Source organism: Podarcis liolepis (genome assembly GCF_965112155.1).
Source record: "Podarcis liolepis genome assembly, chromosome: 14".
Classification (NCBI taxonomy): domain Eukaryota; kingdom Metazoa; phylum Chordata; class Lepidosauria; order Squamata; family Lacertidae; genus Podarcis; species Podarcis liolepis.
The window spans coordinates 49,880,865-49,901,924 of record NC_139569.1 but is presented as its reverse complement, the minus strand read 5'-3'; the positions used below and the strand labels follow the sequence as shown (position 1 = coordinate 49,901,924).

Sequence of the window (21,060 nt, the reverse complement as noted above, 5' to 3'; positions counted from 1 at the left end):
CCTTGGTGTCTCCATCCCCATCATTCAGCCCAGACACTGAGATCCAGCTTCAAGGGCCTTCTGCTGGTTCCCTCACTGAAAGAAGTGTCGTTACAAGGAACCGAGGAGAGGCCCTTTGCAGCAGTTGTGCCCGCCCATTAGATGTCAAGGAAATAATCAACTATCTTGCTTTTAGAAGGCATCAGAAGGCAGTCCTGTTCAGGGAAGTTTTTAATGTTTGATGCTGTATTGTGTTTTAATTTGCTGGAAGCTGCCCAGAGCGGCTGGGGTAACCCAGTCAGATGGGAAGCATATTATTATATTATATTATATTATATTATATTATATTAATTATATTATATTATATGCTTGCCTTGATACAATCTGATCTCATTTCAAGTAACATTACCTATCACAGGAAATTACAGTATTTGTTCCAATTACCTCCTTTAAAAACTGCCTTCTAGGCATTTTTCAATACACTAGTTTGAAAATATTATTTCGATGAAAATTCAGCAAGTGGAAGCTCAACTCTCTGCAATAATTTAAAAATTGCAGCCCTGTTCGAACATCATTATTACTATTAATATTTATTAAATTTATGGCCTGCCCGTCTGCTGGACTGCTCTGTTGGTTAGAGCCTGGTGCTGATAATGCCAGGGTTGCAGGTTCAATCCCCGCAAGGGACAGCTGCATAGTCCTGCTTGCAGGGGGTTGGACTAGATGATCCTCAGGGTCCCTTCTAACTCTATGATTCTATGGAAGCATTCTCTATACCCTTAGGAGCCCAGGATGGCATCATGGTAAACAACAGTTAATCATTTACTGTGACCAGAACTTTCAGGGCTGTTTGTCACGTTATCATAGCAACAGGCCACCCATATGCCAAATCCATGACACACCAAGATCAGCTTGTAAGAGCATTTTTCTGGGACAGCACTTAAAAGCCACAGGCAACTTTTGGAAATCTGATGCCTAGTAAACTCATCCCAAACTTGTTTTGTGTACTAACACTATACACAAAACAGAGTTTCCAGAAATTGCTAAAAATATTACACAGTTGTCCAGATCTTGTTTAGTTATATTCCCCCCCCCCCCATGTTGCTAATTACTGTCTTGAAAATAAATAATTTTCTCTAGTCATTTCTATGGTCAGATCTAGCATTAGTATTCTTCTGTGCTTTCATAGACTGGCATGTTTTAAAAAACGGATTTTCAGCTCAACATATGAGATGTCCCAAGCAGACCGTACCCTTTGTTTTTCAGCTTCTGGGTCTGTAGATGGAGTGAAGAGTCCAATAACGGCTCCTAAGAATCCCTGATCTATTTTCAAAGCCATTTCCTGGATTAGAACCATGAAATACCTGAGGAAAAGGAAAATACAAGTAACTGACAACACAGCTTCCGTGAGGCCAACTGCCCATTTTGTGGTTAATATTTAATTTCAAAGCAAGTTAAATACTGGACCATTTCTGCTTATGCAGCTACCTGTGATGCACCTGCAATGCCAGAGTTCCTTGAAGACTAAACAATACAGTGGTGGAAAACTTGTGGGTAATTCCACAGGCTTGTGGTTGGCTCCTCTCAACAGATTTGGCCCAAACCCACAGATGGTCCATGCCACACCATATACCATGTCATTCAAAGTACTTTTATTGAAACCATTTCACAGTCCCAATGAAGGTGGACAAACTAAAATATTTTATTAAGCAATTCCAGTTTAAATGATCTGTGGGTTTGACTGTATATGCAGAAAGCTTCTACCCTCAATTAAAGCTAAATGTTTTGAGCCATTCTAGTCCTCTAGAGGAAATTTTGCATGTGGGAAATATATTTTTTGAAACATGAAATCACTCTAGTTCAGAGGTGGGGAACTAGCTGTGGCCAGCTGGCCTAATCCTGGGCTCCTCCTATCCTCGTGGGCCTGTCAGTCACCTGGCATCACTATGACAACAGGTGATCCATTTTTCCTTTATAGCACAGCGAATCCAAGCCATGTGAGACTTGAATTTACTGCTCATCAGCTGATAGGCAGGGACTTGGAAACCAGCTTTGAGTTCTCCACTGATAATTTTGTAGCACAGAGGATCCCAACAGGCTTGCTCTCACCGCCAATCAGCTAACCAGTAGTGACAGCAAACCTCCACTGCCAATGAACAATAGGAAGCATCTCTTCCTGCCCCAGACCTGCCCCTCAGATGTGACATCAGGTGTGAAGCAGGTGGGCACGGTTTGGGGGAAGGGGTCTTGCAGGCCAAGCTGGACCTAATTAAGACTGTGGGCCAGAGGTTTCCAACCCCTGCTCTAGCTTAATTTGGTCCTTTCTCCGATCCTTAAGAATTAAGAATTTATTTAGGAGTAAGATTCACATGGCTTATGTTTCAAAAACCTTTAAGTATATTTTACTTACTTGAACTGCAACACTTTACTGTACTCATTAAATCTAATGATGATACTAACATCAATGAATGGCCGTGGTTCTAAGGAAAAATGAGAGGTGAAATGAATACCTGTTTCATAAGTGGCTGATTCTTGCTGCATCTAGAATGTTAAAAATATTATTACCTGAATCCAATGCGATGGATTTTGGAGGAGCTACAGGATGAAATACAACAGGGAACATTGAACCAGGCAACTGGTTATCGACCTTCAAGGGAGTAACAAACCAATATATAAGAAGCCAATATATGATAAACATTAATCAAAACTATTATTTTAGCAGAGTACAGGCAGATTTAATCCTATGTTGGGCTACTGCACATCTAAGCAAAATCATGTAAAGCCAGAGCACCCCCTAGAAAACTGTAAAAAAACCACAAAAATCAGCAAATCCTTCCAACTTCCTCCACAACTCTCTTCGGCCTCCTCTGATCTCTCTCCAACCCCTTGGAAATCCCTTATGGATTTTTGTGCAAGAAGGAAAAGGTTGTGATATCTGAGTTTGAAGACAGGTTTGTGGAAAGCAGAAAAGGTGTGTGTTTTTGCGGAATAAAATTTGGCATAAATTTTTAAAACTAATAGAAAATAGGAAGTCTTTTCTTTTTCTTAATTTACTTTTAGTTTTTATATTAAAAATGCTTGATATTTGATGCTGACTATATTGTTTTCTCTTATTTTCTCAAGCTTTTAGAAATATAGCTTTTTTTAAAAAAAAAAAAACCTCTCTGCAACCTCCTCCACTCTCTCCACACTCCACCGACTCTCCAAACACGCTCTAATACTCTTCCAATGGCTGTTGTGATTGTCTGTCATTCTTTCATGCTCTCCCACCCCATTTTTTCTCCCCACTCTGCATTTATTTATTTTCTGACAATCCGCATGACACTGCAATCATGTAAGTCAAATCAACATAAAATGCAATCTACCTGTAATCATACATTGTCTACTCAGATATGTGCCCCATTAAGTTCAATGGGGCTTACTCCCAGGTAAGTGGGCAGAGGATTTCAAGCTCCTTTAGCTTAGCTACACAAAATAAAGCAAAGTCAGCACCTACAAAATCTTATCTTTGCTAAATAAAAAAACAATTAAGAAATAAAGATTATTTTTGCAGAGTTTTGGCTCTTAATTTTTACAAAACGTACAGAATGTTTTGTGCTTAAACGAAGTATAGTTTTAAAATTCTCGTGAATAATTAACTAAACGACAAATCATTTAGTGACCCACAGTCTTTCCAAGAACAACTGTGGTTCCAGAGAACCGTTATACAGTCCATGACTACCATCTTTAAGATTCCAGTTTCCTTGACCAAAGTTACTTCTATCCCTCATAACACCAAGGTTTTCTTAAAAAAAAAAAAATCAAAGATTTGTACCTGAAGCCAGTATAACTGGGCCCGTAAGCTTTGTTGGTGAGGTGACTGTTTGAATTCAATCTGTATACCAGATAAGAAATCTCGCTTTATGCTACATTTGATTGGAAGGCGCATTTCCATTGGCATCTTGTTGAAGTTAACCTGAAAAACACGCATATACATTTAACCCCCGTTCTTTACAACCCCTCAATTTCACGCTGTTGGGATGGAGAGGTATTTCGTCTAGGATCCTAGATGCCTTTTTGGGATGGGTTTGGCTCAGTAAGAGCCCCTTTGAACAGCAGAGTGCTTCCATACCCTTATGCAGGGAAGGGCAGAACATTATTTCAGTGACCTTACAGACCACCAAATTGTTTGGCATAGGCAAGGACTGTTGTCACGTTCAAGGTGCTCGGCAGCTTTCAAAACTGTCACCAGCAGGTTAGTAGCAAACATGCTAGTTCCTAAGTTGTTTCTCATTCCCCTCCCCAAGCCCAACTGTGCAGCTTTCACCCAGGCCTGGGGCTTACACGTTCAAACTTAATAGCCTGCCTTGGCAGCAGATGCTATTAATCTCATCCCTCTCTATCTCCTCTCTTTGGCAATAAACCCAGCTCAAGCAAAGAAATATCATGGAGTTGGAGCACTAAAAACTGTTGTCAGTTGCTGCCATTTTTGCCTAGGGAGGCTAGTCAAGTGGAAGCATGGAAGACTTCCAGACTTGGCTGAGCACCAAACTCCAACTCCTCTAAGTTGCTCCTGGCAAACCTATTCAGGCAAGAACAGCAAGGGTGGGCAGCAGCCATTAGGGGCTGCCCTGAGGAGTGCAGACCACTGAGGTGACAGAGGAAATATCCCTGGATCTCCCCTGCAATCTTTCCCAGCTTCATGATCTACTTAACCCAAGCCGACATGAGGGAAGACCTGGGTGGCAGAGGAGCATGGAGGGCAGCAACTCCCAGAGGACACTGCAGGTATTCCATTAGAAGTTTCTGGAATGCCTTCTGGGTGATTAAAAAAAGATATGGCAAGAAACTTTTGTTACACACCTGACTCACCAAATGGGAAAGTGACAGTGGATGGAGCAAGACATTGGTTCAGCTACCAAGGAGCTTGGTAACACTGACAGGACAGTGGCAACTGCCTTTCTACCTCAACAGGAGGCTCTCAAGGAGACGCCCCTTGTTTTGCCCATTAAGTCTGTTTGCCTCATGCTTTTCCCATAACTAGAGTCACTTGGCTATGCCATGCTGAACAGTGTGACATCTGCCTTTGCTTGCTTGTCCATACTGTATCCAGTGGTGGAGGAAGCCGTTATAGCACCCAGAGCAGCAGGGTGATTGGCGCAATCCTTTGGGGGGGGGGTCCAATCGCGGTGCAGCAGTGTGATCCTTCTGCGGGGGGAGATCACAGCACGGTGGTGCGATCCTCCCGGCAGGGCCAATCACGGCATGGCAGCGCGATCCTCCTGGCAGGAGCTGATCGTGACATGATGGTGCGATCCTCCAGACAGGGCCAATCACAGCACGGTGGTGTGATCTTCCCAGTGGGGGCGGATTGTGGCGCGGCGGCGAGATCCACCCAGGGAGGATTTTGTCTCCCCCCCCCCCCCCGGGATGGCACCCGGGGCGTACTGCTCCCCCCGCACCCCCCTTCCTACTCCCCTGACTGTATCTCCTCTATTTTGCCGTGCTCAGAAACCTTGTGTTTCTCTGCATACACATGCAGGATAGTTCTTAAGCATTATGGATTCCTAGGTCTATATACAAGAAAGTAAGGCGCAATGATGCCAGTTTGTATTCTCAAAATTATCTGACAATGATTCAGAGATCAGCTTTTTGTTGAGTTGTTCAAAGCCTCGATATTCTCCACCAGTATAAGACAACTAACATTTATGAACAGAAGACTTTTGCAAAATGTCTTATTGTGCTCAGTAGCATAAATGCAACATGTACGTGATACCACAGCATACCTCAAAATTGTTGTCTATTTTAATCCAATCAGAAGCTTCCACACCTCGCACAGAAATATGTTTCTGATATGCCTGTTCCAAGAGGCGTATTTGCTTTTGGTTAAATGGCTTCCATCTCTGCTTTGGTTTTAATTCCCAGACAATGCCTGAACTGAAAAATAAATACATTGGTGATTAAGTTAAACCTTTACTTTTAAAAAAGTAGAAACAATCCACAGCACTGTATTTTAACTAATCCAAATTTCTTAAGCTTTACATGGTTGAAGGAGCAGTGCTTAGACAAATATTTGTTTTAGGAAAATGAGAACTGATTTTGCTCTGATTTTCAAAACAGGACTTCTGTGAATTAACAGGCAGCCAGCTATTATTTATGAACAGTACCTGGTGATTCCTATGTAAGAAATTTCCTGTTTGTTTTCGTTGTTGACTAGTGAAAGCCCAACACTGTGAAGAGCAACATTTATTTCTTGATCCGGCTGCTCCATCTCCTCTGCTTGCCGGGCTTTAGAAACCAAGGCAACATCATCTGTGAAAAGCAGCACCCTTTGGCGTCCATCCAAGAAAGAGACCCAATGTATCTGGGTATTGGAGTTGTAAGGAAACTGACCACACTCATCCTGGATTGGCAGGAAGGAAAAGAAGAGGCTGTATAACACAAAATGAACCTACTAATGTAACACTGGGCACACTTTTGTCATTTTTAAAGCAAAATTAATTTGTATTAGCTTGTAGCGAGTGCAAGCAATGCAAACAAAATGAACACTGCTGTGTTGTGTTATAAATGGTATGTGAAGTGCAAGCCTTCTACAAGCTGGGGTTGTCTACATAATTAACATTGACTTTAAAATTTCAAAGTTAAAGAAGAAACAGAATTGTCGTAATATATTGAAAGGTTCCAATGATGCACAGAAGGACAGAAACAGTTTTGAGTTGAGGGGCATTATTGATTGTTATGGAAATGGTTTCCCATGGAGTTCACACTTGACCAATTTTTCTTTCGACACCAAATACCTTAAGAAGATCATGTTCTCCGGAGTTTTGTGCATACACCCAAGTTAATTTTCTTATTCCAGTGGGATCTGCCCAGGCAAACAGCCTCATTCCCCTTGGCTTCAGTTCCATCTCTTCCTGTAAACCACTGCATGGATAAAATAGAAACACAAGGTTAGTTATGGATGAACAAAAGTGCAACTGAATTCAGATTAAAAATATTATACATCCTATAGCAAAGCACCTCTCTCAAAGGATGGAAGAAAGCTCTTTCACATACCTCTGCTTGTATTTAAGAGAAGCCCATGGAGTATGATTTATGATCAAAGCAGGTGCCGCTCCCTCGTGATAATCTGAGAAGTTAATAACTGTAGAATGATCAGACACGTTCACGTCTACCAGGATCCCTGAGCTCTGTTGAAAATAAAATACAGTAGTACCTTGGGTTAAGTACTTAATTCGTTCCGGAGGTCCGTACTTAACCTGAAACTGTTCTTAACCTGAAGCACCACTTTAGCTAATGGGGCCTCCTGCTGCCACTGCGCCGCCGGAGCACGATTTCTGTTCTTAACCTGAAGCACTATTTCTGGGTTAACAGAGTCTGTAACCTGAAGCGTATGTAACCTGAAGTGTATGTAACCTGAGGTACCACTGTAAATGGATACGGTACTAAAAGCTATGGCTTGATACCCACATAGCCTAATTCAAGCTTCATCGTACCTTTTAGCGTTTATACTTCTAGCAAGTAGTTCACAGTAGCAACAAACAGCTGCTGGTCAACCAGACCACTCTGGCTCTTACAATGGGGCTCACACGAGAGTCCAGATGAGGCAACCCAAAATGAATGGAGCGTGAGAGTTCTGTCTCTTCCCTTCTCAAAGCTGCTAGCAGCTTCTTGCCAGTAATCCAAGCGGGAAGCTACACTTCTAATGCATCCAATTTTAGCTTTACCACATTTGATCCAGCAACCAATATTATTCCTGCTCCTGGGAATAACCAGAAACCACGCAGCACCAATGGCTATAAACGTTAACCTCCCTTTTTACTGGCTAACCATAACATCATGGCTGCTTTATCCAAAGGAACCTGAGATTTACAGAACAGGCCCTGAACATGGATCTTGTAGCTTCTGGAAATTAAGCTGTGTGGCTATGAAGAGTGAGGTCTTCTCAGTAATAGCATTATAGCTTCAAACAAGTTATGCAGGAAAGCCCACCAAGGTACCAATTTTAAGTCGCTTGTGAAAACATTTCTGTTCTTTTAAACGTTTAGATAGCACCAGGTGGGAGGATCAACTACTTTTGTGATCTTTAAGCATTTAGATCAGCCTTGCATTTTAAAACCTTCATGTGGTAGCCATGTGATAAGGAATTTCGTGCAGGCGAGTGGCCAGGCAGAAGAGGGATAACGTGCTTCATCCCATCTCTGCTTGCAGCATAGAAATGCAGTGGGGGCTGCTAGAAGAGAGACAAAGCTCTCTGTGCCTCCTGTCACTCCAACCCTGATCCCCAGCAAACTAGTAAAGATGGTTTCAAGCTAGTAGCTTTTGTGCGTTTATTTGCAAGTTTGGTTTATATGTCTTTTTAAAAACAAATATTGTTCATGACCATGTTTTAAAGTAAGCACAACAGGGAATAAAAAATGCCATATTCTCACCAGTTCTTCTAGACTCAACAGAGTCCCATTGTCCTGTCTGCTGAAAAAGAATGGTTTGGTCACACGGTCACAGCCAATCACTCTGATGCACAGTTTTCCAGACAAATTTTCTGGCCAGAATGGAAGACACTAGTGGGCAAAAAAAAAAGAGTTTCTGCTTAAAATTGGCAATATATCCAATATAATATATATATATCCAATATATCCATCTAAAACAGAAGTACACCAAACATTTTAAAGGATCCATTACTGATGAGATTTGCAACCAGTGTTAGAAACTGAGATATGAAAGCTAGGAGCTAAATGGCACCTTATACCCAGGTTATGGGCACAATAATGGAATGTCTAGGCATACTTTTTTAATAACAAAAATACAAAGCTGAATATGAATGAACTGCAACTAAAATATTATGTTCATTTTTTACATGGTCTACTCCTTCCCCTGCCCACCCCCTAATATTCTTCCTTTTATTTTTGTTTTTATTTTAACAAAGGAATAATAAATAAATAAATAAATAATAACAAATATGTGCACCCCACCCCCAAGACCCTTCCATTGTAACTATCCATTTTAACAGCCTCGGCCCAGTATACCTGAAGGAGCGTGTCCACCCCCATTGTTCTGCCCGGACACTGAGGTCCAGCGTTGAGGGCCTTCTGGTGGTTCCCTCAAGGCAAGAAGCTAAGCTACAGGGAACCAGGCAGAGGGCCTTCTCGGTAGTGGCACCTGCCCTGTGGAATGCCCTCCCATGAGATGTCAGAGATAAACAACTACTTGACATTTAGAAGACATCTGAAGGCAGCCCTGTTTAGGGAAGCTTTTAATGTGTGACATTTTAATGTATTTTTAATCTTTGTTGGAAGCCGCCCAGAGTGGCTGGGGAAACCCAGCCAGGTGGGCAGGGTACAAATATTATATTATATTATATTATATTATATTATATTATATTATATTATATTATATTATATTATATTATATTATATTATATTACATTACATTATATTATATTATATTATATTATATTATATTATATTATATTATATTATATTATATTATATTATATTATATTATATTATATTATATTATATTATATTTATTATTATTATTATTATTATTATCCAACCTCCCAAAATTTCAACACCTCTTGCAATGGTTTGATCCATTTCCATTCTAACAGTAGAAATTCCACAAATACCTTCCATATCTGCTCAAAATCCCACACCTCTTTATATCATTCTTCCATTTTATATTCACCTTGCTCCTTCCACTTCCTAACTATAATACTTTATGTAGCTATCAATAAATTTGTGAGCAAGTCCTTCATAGCCTGCAAACCTTCCACCCCATCATAAATTGAGAAGAATGCTACCTCTGGATTTTCGGTCACCTTTAGCCCAGTGATTTCTGTTATCTCCTTAAACACCATTTGCCAAAAAAGTTGTGCATATTTACACCCCCACCAGATGTGAACATAAGTCCCAGTTTCCTGGCATCCCCTCCAACATTACACTGAATATTCCTTATTTGATTTAATCTAACTGGTGTTAAATACCATACTAACTTACTAGCTTATAATATATTTTATCCTTATAAACAAGATTTTCAAAGTGTGTTTCTCCCATATTTCTCCCCAGCTTTGACTACTTTTCCTTAATTTCCCTCTTTAATTTGTTAACATTCTCTTGTTCTAAGTTTTCTAAAGTTCTTGTTGTATTTATTCCCAAGTACTTTATTACATTTCTTAATTTTATATCTTTTTTCCTTCAAAAATTTCCCTTTTTCATCTTCATCATAGTTAAATATCACAATCTCTTATTTAGACCAATTAATTCGCAACCCTGTTGTTTCCCCTTTTTCAAATGTGCCTCTATTACCCCCCTAATATTCTTAAGTCTCTTCTCCAGTCTTCAGAGTAGCTGTAAGTGTGGAAGGAGAAAAAGGTCCTCCTTTCCTTCTACTCTGCAGTTTTAATCTGAAATCTTAGGTACAGTTCTGCACCCAGAGATCAGAAACAGCTCGTGCTAATGAAATTCCATGTCACAAAATGCAATGGGAGTTTTGAACACTGTTTGCAACATAAATAGATCGTGATAGTTCCATGTTAAAGCACAGTACAGTGGTACCCCGCAAGACGAATGCCTTGCAAGACGGAAAACCCGCAAGACGAAAGGGTTTTCTGTTTTGGAGGCGCTTCGCAAGACGAATTTCCCTATGGGCTTGCATCGCAAGACGAAAGCCCATAGGGAAATGCTGGCGGTCGGGAGCAAAGACTTTCGCCCACAGCCGGCCTTCAGAAGAGGACCACTTCTGAAGGCCGGCAGGGGGCAAAAGTCTTTGCTCCCCCCCCGCCTGCCTCCCCCCCCCCGCCTGCCCCGGGCGATCTTAAAATGCTGGCAGGCGGGAGCGAAGCGTTCGCTCCCGACCCCCAGCATTTTAAAATCTCCCCGGGACAGCGGAGGCTTCGCTCCCGCTCGCCAGCATTTTAAAATCGCCCCGGGACAGCAGGGGCTTTTAAAATGCTGGCGGTCGGCAGCAAAGCCCTCCTGTCCCCGGTGCTTGAGGGGCGGGAGGTGGGAAGAAGGGCTTTTCTTCCCAGCGCCAGCCTTCAGAACAGCCTTCTGAAGGCTGGGGGTGGGAAGAAAAGCCCTTGTCCCCCCCCCCAGCCTTCAGAAGAGGTCGGGGGACAGACTGTCCCCGGACCTGGTCTGAAGGCGGTTTCCCTAGGAACGCATTAATTGATTTTCAATGCATTCCTATGGGAAACCGTGCTTCGCAAGACGAAAAACTCGCAAGAAGAAAAAACTTGCGGAACGAATTAATTTCGTCTTGCGAGGCACCACTGTATTAAGATTGTCACTGACAGGAATTGTTCACCTTATTATATCAAAGAGTAAAAATTATTATTCCTGAACAGAAGAGTGAAATCCTGGTAGGTAGGATATGTTGCTCATTTATCTGTTGCCATTTTCTTATGGTCCCAGCAAGACTCCTTTTAGGTCTAGAGGCTCTAGCATTCAGATCAAATAAAATCAAATGTGCTTCGGAAATTTTCAGTGATGTGAAAGTGAGAAACACTGCTTTAAAAATTACCTCTGAAGATGAAAAATAACTCCATTTATTAGTAGGAAGTGAACCATCAGCTCCCACTTCTCCCACTTCCAACTCGAAAGATGTTTTATTTGCTATGGTGTAGAATGGAGTCAAAGTAACTATCCGAGTGAGATTGAAACTGCTCATTTTAATGCTAACGCCAACCTGCAAAAATGATATTATTAAAAATACTAATATAAGCACCATACAGTGTTTAAAAAACTTTTTCCCTTTCCTGACTGCTCAACTCTTCAGGTTTAAATGAGAGGCAAGGAACAAATGTAGATTACTTATCTAAAAAGTGAAGAAGCCATCTAGTTGCTCATTTGGGTTTGAGAACAATCTGATGATGGTGCTCAAGGGCTCAAGAGTTTAACTGCAAGGAATATCTCTCTAACTCACTTACAGCACACAAACATAGAAACACTCCTTTGTTCCTCACAAGCACACTGTGGATGTGTAAACTGAAATTATAAAGATCAGGATGTGATGGCTTTTGCCTGCATTTCCTAGCACATAAGTAATATAAACCAGCCTAGAGAAGGAAAGTTCACTATTGTTGTGGTCTTCTACTGCCACATGGTCTATAAAGGCTTGGTTTGGGTGGTCTTTTAATCCCTGTCAACTTCCTTTCAAAGATGTAACATCACTCTCTGCTTTTGGACAGGCATCAGTCTGTGCTATCTTCCATATATCAAACTGCACAGAGGACACCAAGGAGAGCAAAAGAAATATCAGAAAGACGGCCTCGTGCACCCTAAATTATTACTGAAATTCAAGATGGATTTTGTTCTATGCATCTGGCATGAACAGTAATTAGCATAAGAAGTACAGAACCCAGATATTACCAGAAAATCCATAAGGTTAGCTGGGCACTTTACACATCCGTAACTTCCTACTGTATCCAGAGAGAAACTATTAGACCACGTGCTAGTGGAGATGCTTAACTGGATCTACATCAGGAGGAGAGGGAAAAAAACCATATTATTAGATGCCAAAATCAGAGGACACTCATCTACTTCACAGGCTTTGTGATGATTTAATGGCTATTCCAGGGATCACAGGAAAACAAACATGCTTCATGTGCAGAGACAACGCACTTGGGAAGCCTTTCATTTCTGGCTTCCTTGACCCCACTTGCCCCAGTCCTCCCTCTCAGCTGCAACATGTACATATCCCGTCCCCCTTCTAGATTACTCAGGACCTTGCCTCATACAGGTATCACACAGAGACAACTTTCACCTTCTCCCTTCAAAGAACCCCTTTTAATCCTCGGTACCCTTCCAATTCAAGCAGCACTCTCTCTCTCCCTCTAATGCATAGGGGGCTACCCACTTCCTTCCTGTATGTGTCCCTTTACCAATTCTCTTGCCCCCACTCCACCCCCTCACTCCCACTCCCTCCCAGCAGTCCCAGATTGGGTACCACACAGATCATCACTCTTGCCTGTCCTAAGTTAACCTTCCTCCCTCCCCTCACTCCTCCAAATGCCCCCTTTAAGCCCAGTCACTTTCACATGCCCAACCCATAATTCCTCCAAATCAGGCCACAGAGCATGTCTGGGTTACAGGCCCTCACCACCTGGGTGAAGCTGTCCCAGGGGTCATCGCCCACCAGTAGGCAATGGCCCCATGGCAGGACCTCAGATGCCGCCTCCTCACTGCTGCCATCTAATGCTGGCCTCTGCACCTACTCCAGTAGCATATGCAGCTCCTCAACAGTCTCACTTCCCTTGGCACTGCTGATACTGAGGGCCACTTTCAGGGTGTGCTGCTGTAGCCCACTTCTCCTGGGAACTCCCCGCAGCTCCCGCCATGATAGCAACCTGCAACCTCCCTCAGCGAGAGCAGCTGCTGCGGGTAGTAGAATTTACCAGCTCTTGCTAAGCACCCCTCTTCACCCTCTTGGCTCCATTTCCTCTTGTAGCAGCAACTCTTGCAATAGCCAGGAAAGCCAGCACCCAAGTTAAGAAGCCTACCCCTTAAATGCCAGTATATGTGAACTTGGCATCATACCTTATTTTTACTGAAAATGTTCCTTTTCTTGAAGGAGAACAAGATAATGTCCCTAAAATCCGCTGGGTGTTTTACATGCACATCTTCAGCACGGTACTGTAGAACACGGGAGGTTTTATTGATGATCCAGTAAGGACTGTACACAGATAGAACCATCCGGCTGCCAACTTTCCTAATGTGAATGTATATATCAACTGTTGTCGTGTCTGCAGAATTTGATGTGAAGCACACAGGAAAGAACTCTGGCAGCGAGTCACTGAGTCGAAAGTGTCCGTTCCAGTTTTTACCTTGATATTTTATCAGGACTAGTTCCATTATTTCACCACTGATTCTCGAATGAAGAACATCAGCAGTGCTCCCTTCTGGCAGTTCATGGGCCTCTGCTGTTCCCTAAAAGTAACCAGCAAAAATTATAGAATATTTTTTTTAAAATAGAGTATCTACACTCAAGGACATCTGCACATCTTTCTTATTATAAAGAAAGAAATATAAGCAATATCGATCAGAAAACTGGCACAAGGACATCATAAGCCACAACCCATTTTTAACACAACTGAAAATGATGTAGAAAAGAAACAGCTTTAGGAATATTGCAATAAACACACAGTATTCTAATCATCTCAGCGTAAGACCCCAGGAGTCTATGACAACCTTCCCCAATCTGGTGCCCTCCAGCTGTTTTGGACAATTCTCATCTGCTTCTACTGGCACAGCTGTAATGGCTGGCACTAGCAGAAGTTTAGTTCAATACATCTGGAGGGCAGCAGGTCGGCAAACACTGGTCTATGACATAGTTGCAAGTCGTGCAGTAACCTTCTTCCTCCTTCTATTCACCCACCCAGGTCCGGCTAGAAGAAACAGTAGCAAAATTGGGATTTTTTTAAAAAAATGAGCCAGTTATACCTCCAAGTCTTCAGAACTGCAATAATCCAATCATATGCAAAAATCATAAGGCTGTTCACTTCACAGACAAAGACACACTTAATGCAAAGTGGTTTTAAAATTACAACAGGCAATTGGAATTAAGATTTATGAGCAAGGATTTTCAAGGCATACCAAACTTAAAATATGTTACACAAGACGGAAGCAACTCTATGAAGGATCAAATCATCCCTGGCATTTTCAAGTTACCGTATTTTTCGCCCTATAAGACGCACTTTCCCCCCTCCAAAAATGAAGGGGAAATCTGTGTGTGTCCTGTGGGGTGAATGCAGGCTTTCGCTGAAGCTTGGAGAGCAAGAGGGGTCGGTGCGCATGGACTCCTCTCGCTCTCCAGGCTTCAGGAAGCTATCAGCAAGCCTGGGGAGCCCGCGGGAGTTCCCGCAGGGCTCCCTAGGCTGCGGATAGCAGCCTGCTGCCCGGAGCACTGGGCGCTCTGAAGCAGAATGCCTACACTTCGTGCAGATATCCGCAGCCTAGGGAACCCTGCGGGAGTTCCCGCAAGGCTCCCTAGGCTGCAGATAGCAGCCTGCCGCCCGGAGCGCTAGGCGCTCTGAAGCAGAACGCCCTGTGCTTCGGGAAGATATCCTTTTCTCCTCTAAAAACTACGGTCGGTGCGTTTTTAAAAGCTCGGGCTTCCCCCGCGACTGGGGGAGGGGGGGAATAATTTTTTTTTTCTTTATCCCCCCCCCCAAAAAAAAATTAGGTGCGTCCTATAGGGCGAAAAATACGGTATGTTATATCCAGTCCTGAGATGGTATACCTCAAGCAGATATCGTAAAGAGTAGGGCAGAAGATTCCGCAAAGTGAGTGTTGGATAGAGATGAATAATGTAGGCTGGATCCCAGCTCTCCCCATGGGATGCAATGAAGTTTAACTCATCAGGCACAGCAGCAGTATTCACTATTAGAGGCAGAAAATTGACTTCAGTTGATGGACACTGTAGCATACACTTGACTTCGTTGCTCCTATGAAGCTCTTCTCTCCAGGATATGTAGGTTGTGGAAGGATTATACTGACCATCTAAGATCCCAGCTGGCTGAACAAATAGCTGACACCTAAGCTCAAGCACAAGAAGGGAAGGAGGGAGAAATCAAGTCCTTGTTAAATTTTGGGCTTCTTTATTAAAAAAGTAAAACTGCTTAAGAAATCTGAAGCAAATGAAAAAAATACCTATATGAATCTAATGGAACATGGAATTCCTCTTCAGGCTTAGACACACCTATAGGCTCCAACAGTTTAACATTCTTAACATATTTGTAAATTGTAAATGGGACAGAGAAGTGGTTCTTAATCTGAAATTAAAACACGGCATATTTTACCAGTATGTATAAAGAAAGTGGTAAACAGCATTTGATAGCATTGTAAACAATAAAGGAGCCAGCAAACAATGTTGATGTACCCCTCCTAGAAGCTAAGATACTATTTGACAAACTCTACCCAAACTTTGACCGAAGTTTAGCCTTGCAATTAAATGCAGCGATCTGCCATTTATATTTCTTTGGGGCATCTTTTCCGCCCACCCACCCAAATCTAAAGCAGCCTTCAAATCAACCACAGTAATTTAACACAAGCATTTTAGAACACAATAATCATGCTTTTAACATACAACATGATCATTTACCTGAAGCGGAGAGCGTATGGTAATAACTTTATTTCCTTCTGCTGCATCTATCTGCACTACAACAGAATCCGAATGATCACTCTGAGGATTTCTTACATTGTGAAGCCTTCTTCCTGGTTTTGCTATGGGAATATTTGCCACCTCTGTGTATCCTTCAGGTCCTGTTTTTACAACAACAAAGCAACAACTAAATAAAAAACCCACCCCTTTTATTCAAATATATACAAGCAGTAATATCTCAGTCCCAAAGACTTACAAGTTACATGACATTTTCAGTTTAAAAAGGATCAGCAAGTGTCAATCTACTCTTCCTGTGATTGTATCTCTTCATACAACGATGATATCAGAAAACACAGTCAAATATCTCTTTCCTTTGGAAAGCAAAGTTTTCCAGGAGGAATGCAGAAGACTTGCTTCTTTTCTAGCAGCAGAGGGGATCTGTTTTGTTTTATGGCTGTTATGTGCAAAAACATCTAATTGCTTGTACTTCTGAAGTAGTCCAGTAAAAGGAGAGGTGCATCTTGTGCTTTTTCTGAATGCATGGGAAACACTTAACTTGAAAATCAATCTAACATTGCTCATTACAACTATTCTTACTCAGAATTGATTCTAACTTAAGCACAGGCATTTCTAGAATTGTGAACAGTTCATGTACTTAGTCTTGAGTAGCTTACTCCCTACCAGAGTTGTTTGCCTTGTCCCCCTCCCTCCCCAGATTAACCCTCCTAAACACACACAGCATTCTTTACATCTTACCAATGCTCAAAGTGAATAGAGAACTTTCCAGGCGATACATTGCAGATAACTTTCCTCTGTGTGGGGTATCCACTGTAGAGTATTCAAATTCCAAGCTCTGATCAATTGCTATATCATGAATATCTTCTTTTGCAGCTAATCCAACAACCTGGAGATTTCTGCATGTTTGAACTTTGAGGGGAACACCCAGAGCATTTCTCACAGTAAAAGGAGCCTTGTCTTTTAATGCATAGTCATACGTAGAGGCAGTTCCTTCTGAAAATCCCTAAGATGAAGCAAACATTTTAAAGTATACATGGACTATAAATGTTCTTGGGCTACTCAATATTCAAAGCTATCAGAGATTAAAGTTGACCATTAACAGCAGAAGAATGAAAATGAAGTATAAGAAAGAAATAAGCTGAAAAAGATGGGGGAATGGTAACAAAGAACTAGATTGAGAAGTTTTAAGGGAGCTCAAGCGCTCATAGACTGAATTTGATGAAGGCGGGAAGCAGCCCAGAGCATCAAGGAAGCAGCATCCGACTATCAAAGCATTTGTTCCTGCCTGTAACCTTTAATGCTTTTCTTCCCCAACTATTCTATATTATTTCATTTATTTAAATATTTTCTAGACCTTTTAACTTTAAAATACAACAAAGCGGAGCACAATATACAACAAAACATAAAAGCAGCATAGTATAAATAATTATACACATCATAAAAATATGAACAGCAAAATATAGCAAAAGAAGTTATAAGCAGTAAAATAGAGCAAAAGAAATCCAGGAAAGGCCTGGGCAAAAAATATGTTTTTCAGGAGCTGCATAAAAAAATATTGTTTTCCCTGTTATGTTGATAAAGGGAAATAGCTCTCCTTGACATGGTCAACCAAGGATCTGAATCAATGCCTTCTCTCCCCCCCCCCTCAATGACATCAATTTGCAGCATGTTCAGTATAAAGGAAAACAGTGCTCCCTTAAACAGTCAGCAGCTAAACTGAAACAGAAAGAGAAAAATGCCACCCCATAATATGTAATCAATAATTATCTTCTCCCGCGAGTTAATCAAATTACCACTTGAAAGGGCTTGATTACAAATAACCTCGCCACAATTCATATGAAATTACCTTAGCTAGATTGCTAAAGACAGTAAGACAGCATTTGGATATTGTTACATTCATGGTATCCTTTGAAGATATATTGATGACACTTTGAGGTTCTGGTAGAACTATGAAGTCATCTCCTGGCAACAAACTTTTATCTTGTAAGGGGTTAGTCTTCATCTAAAATAAATAGCATCATTATTAAATTATTGCCCATTTGAAACTTTGGAAATTGAACTGCGGAGGCACAATTTTAAATTATGCTAACATTTAGGTTTGCAATTTTGCTTTAGACCAAGAATAATCTTTCTGTTTGGTCAATGGAAATATACAATAATACAAGTAATACAAGGAAGACTTGGCAAACATGGAATTAAATTTCAAATTAATTTTTAGAAACTTCTAATTCAACAGCTGCTTATAAACAGTCCATGTTTCAGAATCTAAACATGGAGTACAGAAGGGTATATATTCAACAGAGCATTTGAATAGTCAGAGAAAGTTGAACTAAATATTTTTTTAACTTGAAATATGATAGTTTAATCATTTGTGCAATGTAAGATTTTAATTATCTTTTGGTGTGTGTTACTGCCATTTATGCTGTAAGCAGCCCTGAAAGCCTGTTGGGTTGTGTGGCTGGTTAGAATTTGAAGCAAAGACAGAATGAGACTATGCCACTACAAAACCAAGTCCAGGATAAGCAACTGCTAGCATCCTTAAATGAAGCCTTCCACCAACCTACCAGGGACTGATGTGCCCCTAACCTACCAGGGACTGATGGACTGATCTGGAGGGCCCCTAATTGGAGGAAGGTTGCCAAAAATTCATGGCAAAATACACTTTGCTTTTCAGCTGGCAAAAAGAATTTGCAATATCCAGACAGGAATAACAGTTTGAATTTTCATTAATTAATGGTGTTTATATTTATATATCTGTATTTATAAAAGGTTGCTTACTTCTAACTTTAAGTCCCATTGACGTCTTTCATTATCAACTCGCTCAATAAGTGGTTCCCAAACTGAATTTGTTTCATTGTAATAGTGAACCTGGGATACAATATTGAGAACATAAGAGCTAAAATTATTTAACATTAGGCTTCATTTCAATCTACCACACCTAAGTCAAGCATAATAAAAACTTAAGAAACAAAATTATACATGCACATGGAACAAGTACCTAAAAATAATTTACAGATGTAATTCAAATTATCACTAGACCTAGCAATGGCAGACCATGCCTCAAATATAAAGCATCAATCACTTCTTATATTTACATACCTCCAGTGTCATGTCAGCTGTGGCCGCCATGAGAGAAGACCAGTTTTTCACTGATCCTGAAAATGTTGATTCTGCTAACAGTAAGGGAACAGTGGAATGCCCCAAACCACACTCCAGAGTGATCTGAACAGCTTTCACCTCAACAACCAGGTTCTCCTTCTTCACACACTGCTCGTTAGCACTGAATGTTTCGGTTGCTTCTGTGGCCATGTCAACACCAAGAAACCAATAGTGACACTGGTCAACAGACTTGATACCCCAGAGGTCCACCGTATTGCAAGCAGTCTCATCAGATCCTTCATCCTTCAGGTTTGATTTCATGGCAGCCATGATAGTAATTACAGTATTGAGAATTATTGGTGAAATCTTTAAAAGGGAAAAAAAGCTGAATTAACAAGTTTCGGTATTTTATATGCACAACATGTAACAATGTGTCTTTTATAGCACCACAGTGGTGTTCTGTACAGCATCTACCAACTGCCTTGTGCAAGGAAATTTACTTTTAAACACTGGCCGTTTCCGCTAAAGGGGCCTTCTCTGGCAAAATATGTGAGGCACACGGTGGGTTTGTCATTTCTCAAGTCCATGAAGGGAACTTACAATTTACTTTGCAGGCACCTCCTCTCTTGCCAATCTTTAGTCTTCATTCACGGCAGAGGACCCAGATCCTTAAGAAGTCCAAAGGGTGCCCTCGCTTTTATAGCCACTGAACTCTGCTGCCCTTCTTCCCTATCCTGACCTACTCCAGGGTTAGTTTCCTGAACAAGAACAGGCACCACAGGCACAGTCTCTGGTGGTGGTGGTGAAAATGACTGACAAGAGGAAGAGTCTCTTGGTATACACTGTACAATGCTCTCTTAGGAGCACTAACCAGATGAGGAGTCTGAAATTTTAAAAGTGATGCTGTTCTGGTCTACATTTGGCGTTTTTGCTTTTCTTCTTTTTGTCTTTTTGGTTTTCTTGTGGGAGGGGACTCCAAGGAGGTGGTGGAATAAGCCCTGTTGCATTCTTTCTTACTTTTGTGCTTTGTACTTCCATCCCGATGAATTGGCTAAATAGCCCATTAAGGCTTATTGTATTCTAGTAATAATGCATTTTTCCAGTTGTTCCTGTGGAAAATTGTGGGGCAAGCTGCTGGTCTAGGTAGAAGCACATATTTAGGAATGGACTATAAAGATGCACACTCATGCTGTCCTGCGAGGACCTCTGGCAGCTGGTCTCAGCGTTGTTGCCCATGTCCCACAATGAGAAAGATCTTTCCTCCAAACACAGGAGTAGAATCAAAGGAGAGAGACCAACTCTGGGCGAGGTGTCCCTCTTTCATTTGGGCCCCCTGAGGATGAACCACTTGGTGAATGTATTTATTTTAGAACATTTTAACCCATTTAATTAAAAAAAAACAATCTAAGTGGTGTAATATAATTATTTATTTATTTATCTATCTATTTATTTATTATTTATTTATGTATGCCCTGCCCATCTGGCTGGGTTTGCCCAACCGCTCTGGGCGGCTTCCAACAGAATATTAAAATACAATAGTCTATTAAACATTACAAGCTTCCCTAAACAGGGCTGCCTTCAGATGTCTTCTAAAAGTCTGGCAGTTGTTTTTCTCTTTGACATCTGGTGGAAGGGCGTTCCACAGGGCAGGTGCCACTGCCGAGAAGGCCCTCTGCCTGGTTCCCTGTAACGTGGCTTCTTGCAGCGAGGGAGCTGCCAGAACTCAGCATACAATAATAATAATAAAAATTACAGTAACAGATAAAATAGAGGATGAGAATAGCAAAATATATGGTCTAAGTTCAGTAACCAAGTTCAGTGGAAAGGCTGGCATCTAAAACAAATAATAAAGGGACCGTCCCATATTACTGAAGGAAGGGTGTT

At 41.3% G+C, this 21,060-nt stretch overlaps 1 protein-coding gene across 6 annotated transcripts in view; it reads right to left on the bottom strand.

The window, feature by feature from the left end:
* The window catches only part of VPS13C (vacuolar protein sorting 13 homolog C), a 113,739-nt gene that overhangs the window by 17,952 nt on the left and 74,727 nt on the right, over nt 1-21,060 (bottom strand). For all 6 annotated transcript variants that reach the window (XM_083475452.1, XM_083475451.1, XM_083475448.1 and 3 more), the window contains 19 exons: nt 19,177-19,542; nt 18,856-18,945; nt 17,924-18,079; nt 16,816-17,080; nt 16,060-16,220; nt 15,609-15,730; nt 15,199-15,493; nt 13,497-13,886; nt 12,330-12,434; nt 11,482-11,646; nt 8,391-8,519; nt 7,015-7,148; nt 6,756-6,882; nt 6,126-6,361; nt 5,745-5,895; nt 3,794-3,934; nt 2,545-2,626; nt 2,390-2,459; nt 1,232-1,343 (listed from right to left, as the gene is read on the bottom strand). In XM_083475452.1, coding sequence (XP_083331578.1) covers nt 1,232-1,343; nt 2,390-2,459; nt 2,545-2,626; nt 3,794-3,934; nt 5,745-5,895; nt 6,126-6,361; nt 6,756-6,882; nt 7,015-7,148; nt 8,391-8,519; nt 11,482-11,646; nt 12,330-12,434; nt 13,497-13,886; nt 15,199-15,493; nt 15,609-15,730; nt 16,060-16,220; nt 16,816-17,080; nt 17,924-18,079; nt 18,856-18,945; nt 19,177-19,542 — 3,297 coding nt within the window. The remainder of the gene's footprint in view (nt 1-1,231; nt 1,344-2,389; nt 2,460-2,544; nt 2,627-3,793; nt 3,935-5,744; nt 5,896-6,125; nt 6,362-6,755; nt 6,883-7,014; nt 7,149-8,390; nt 8,520-11,481; nt 11,647-12,329; nt 12,435-13,496; nt 13,887-15,198; nt 15,494-15,608; nt 15,731-16,059; nt 16,221-16,815; nt 17,081-17,923; nt 18,080-18,855; nt 18,946-19,176; nt 19,543-21,060) is intronic.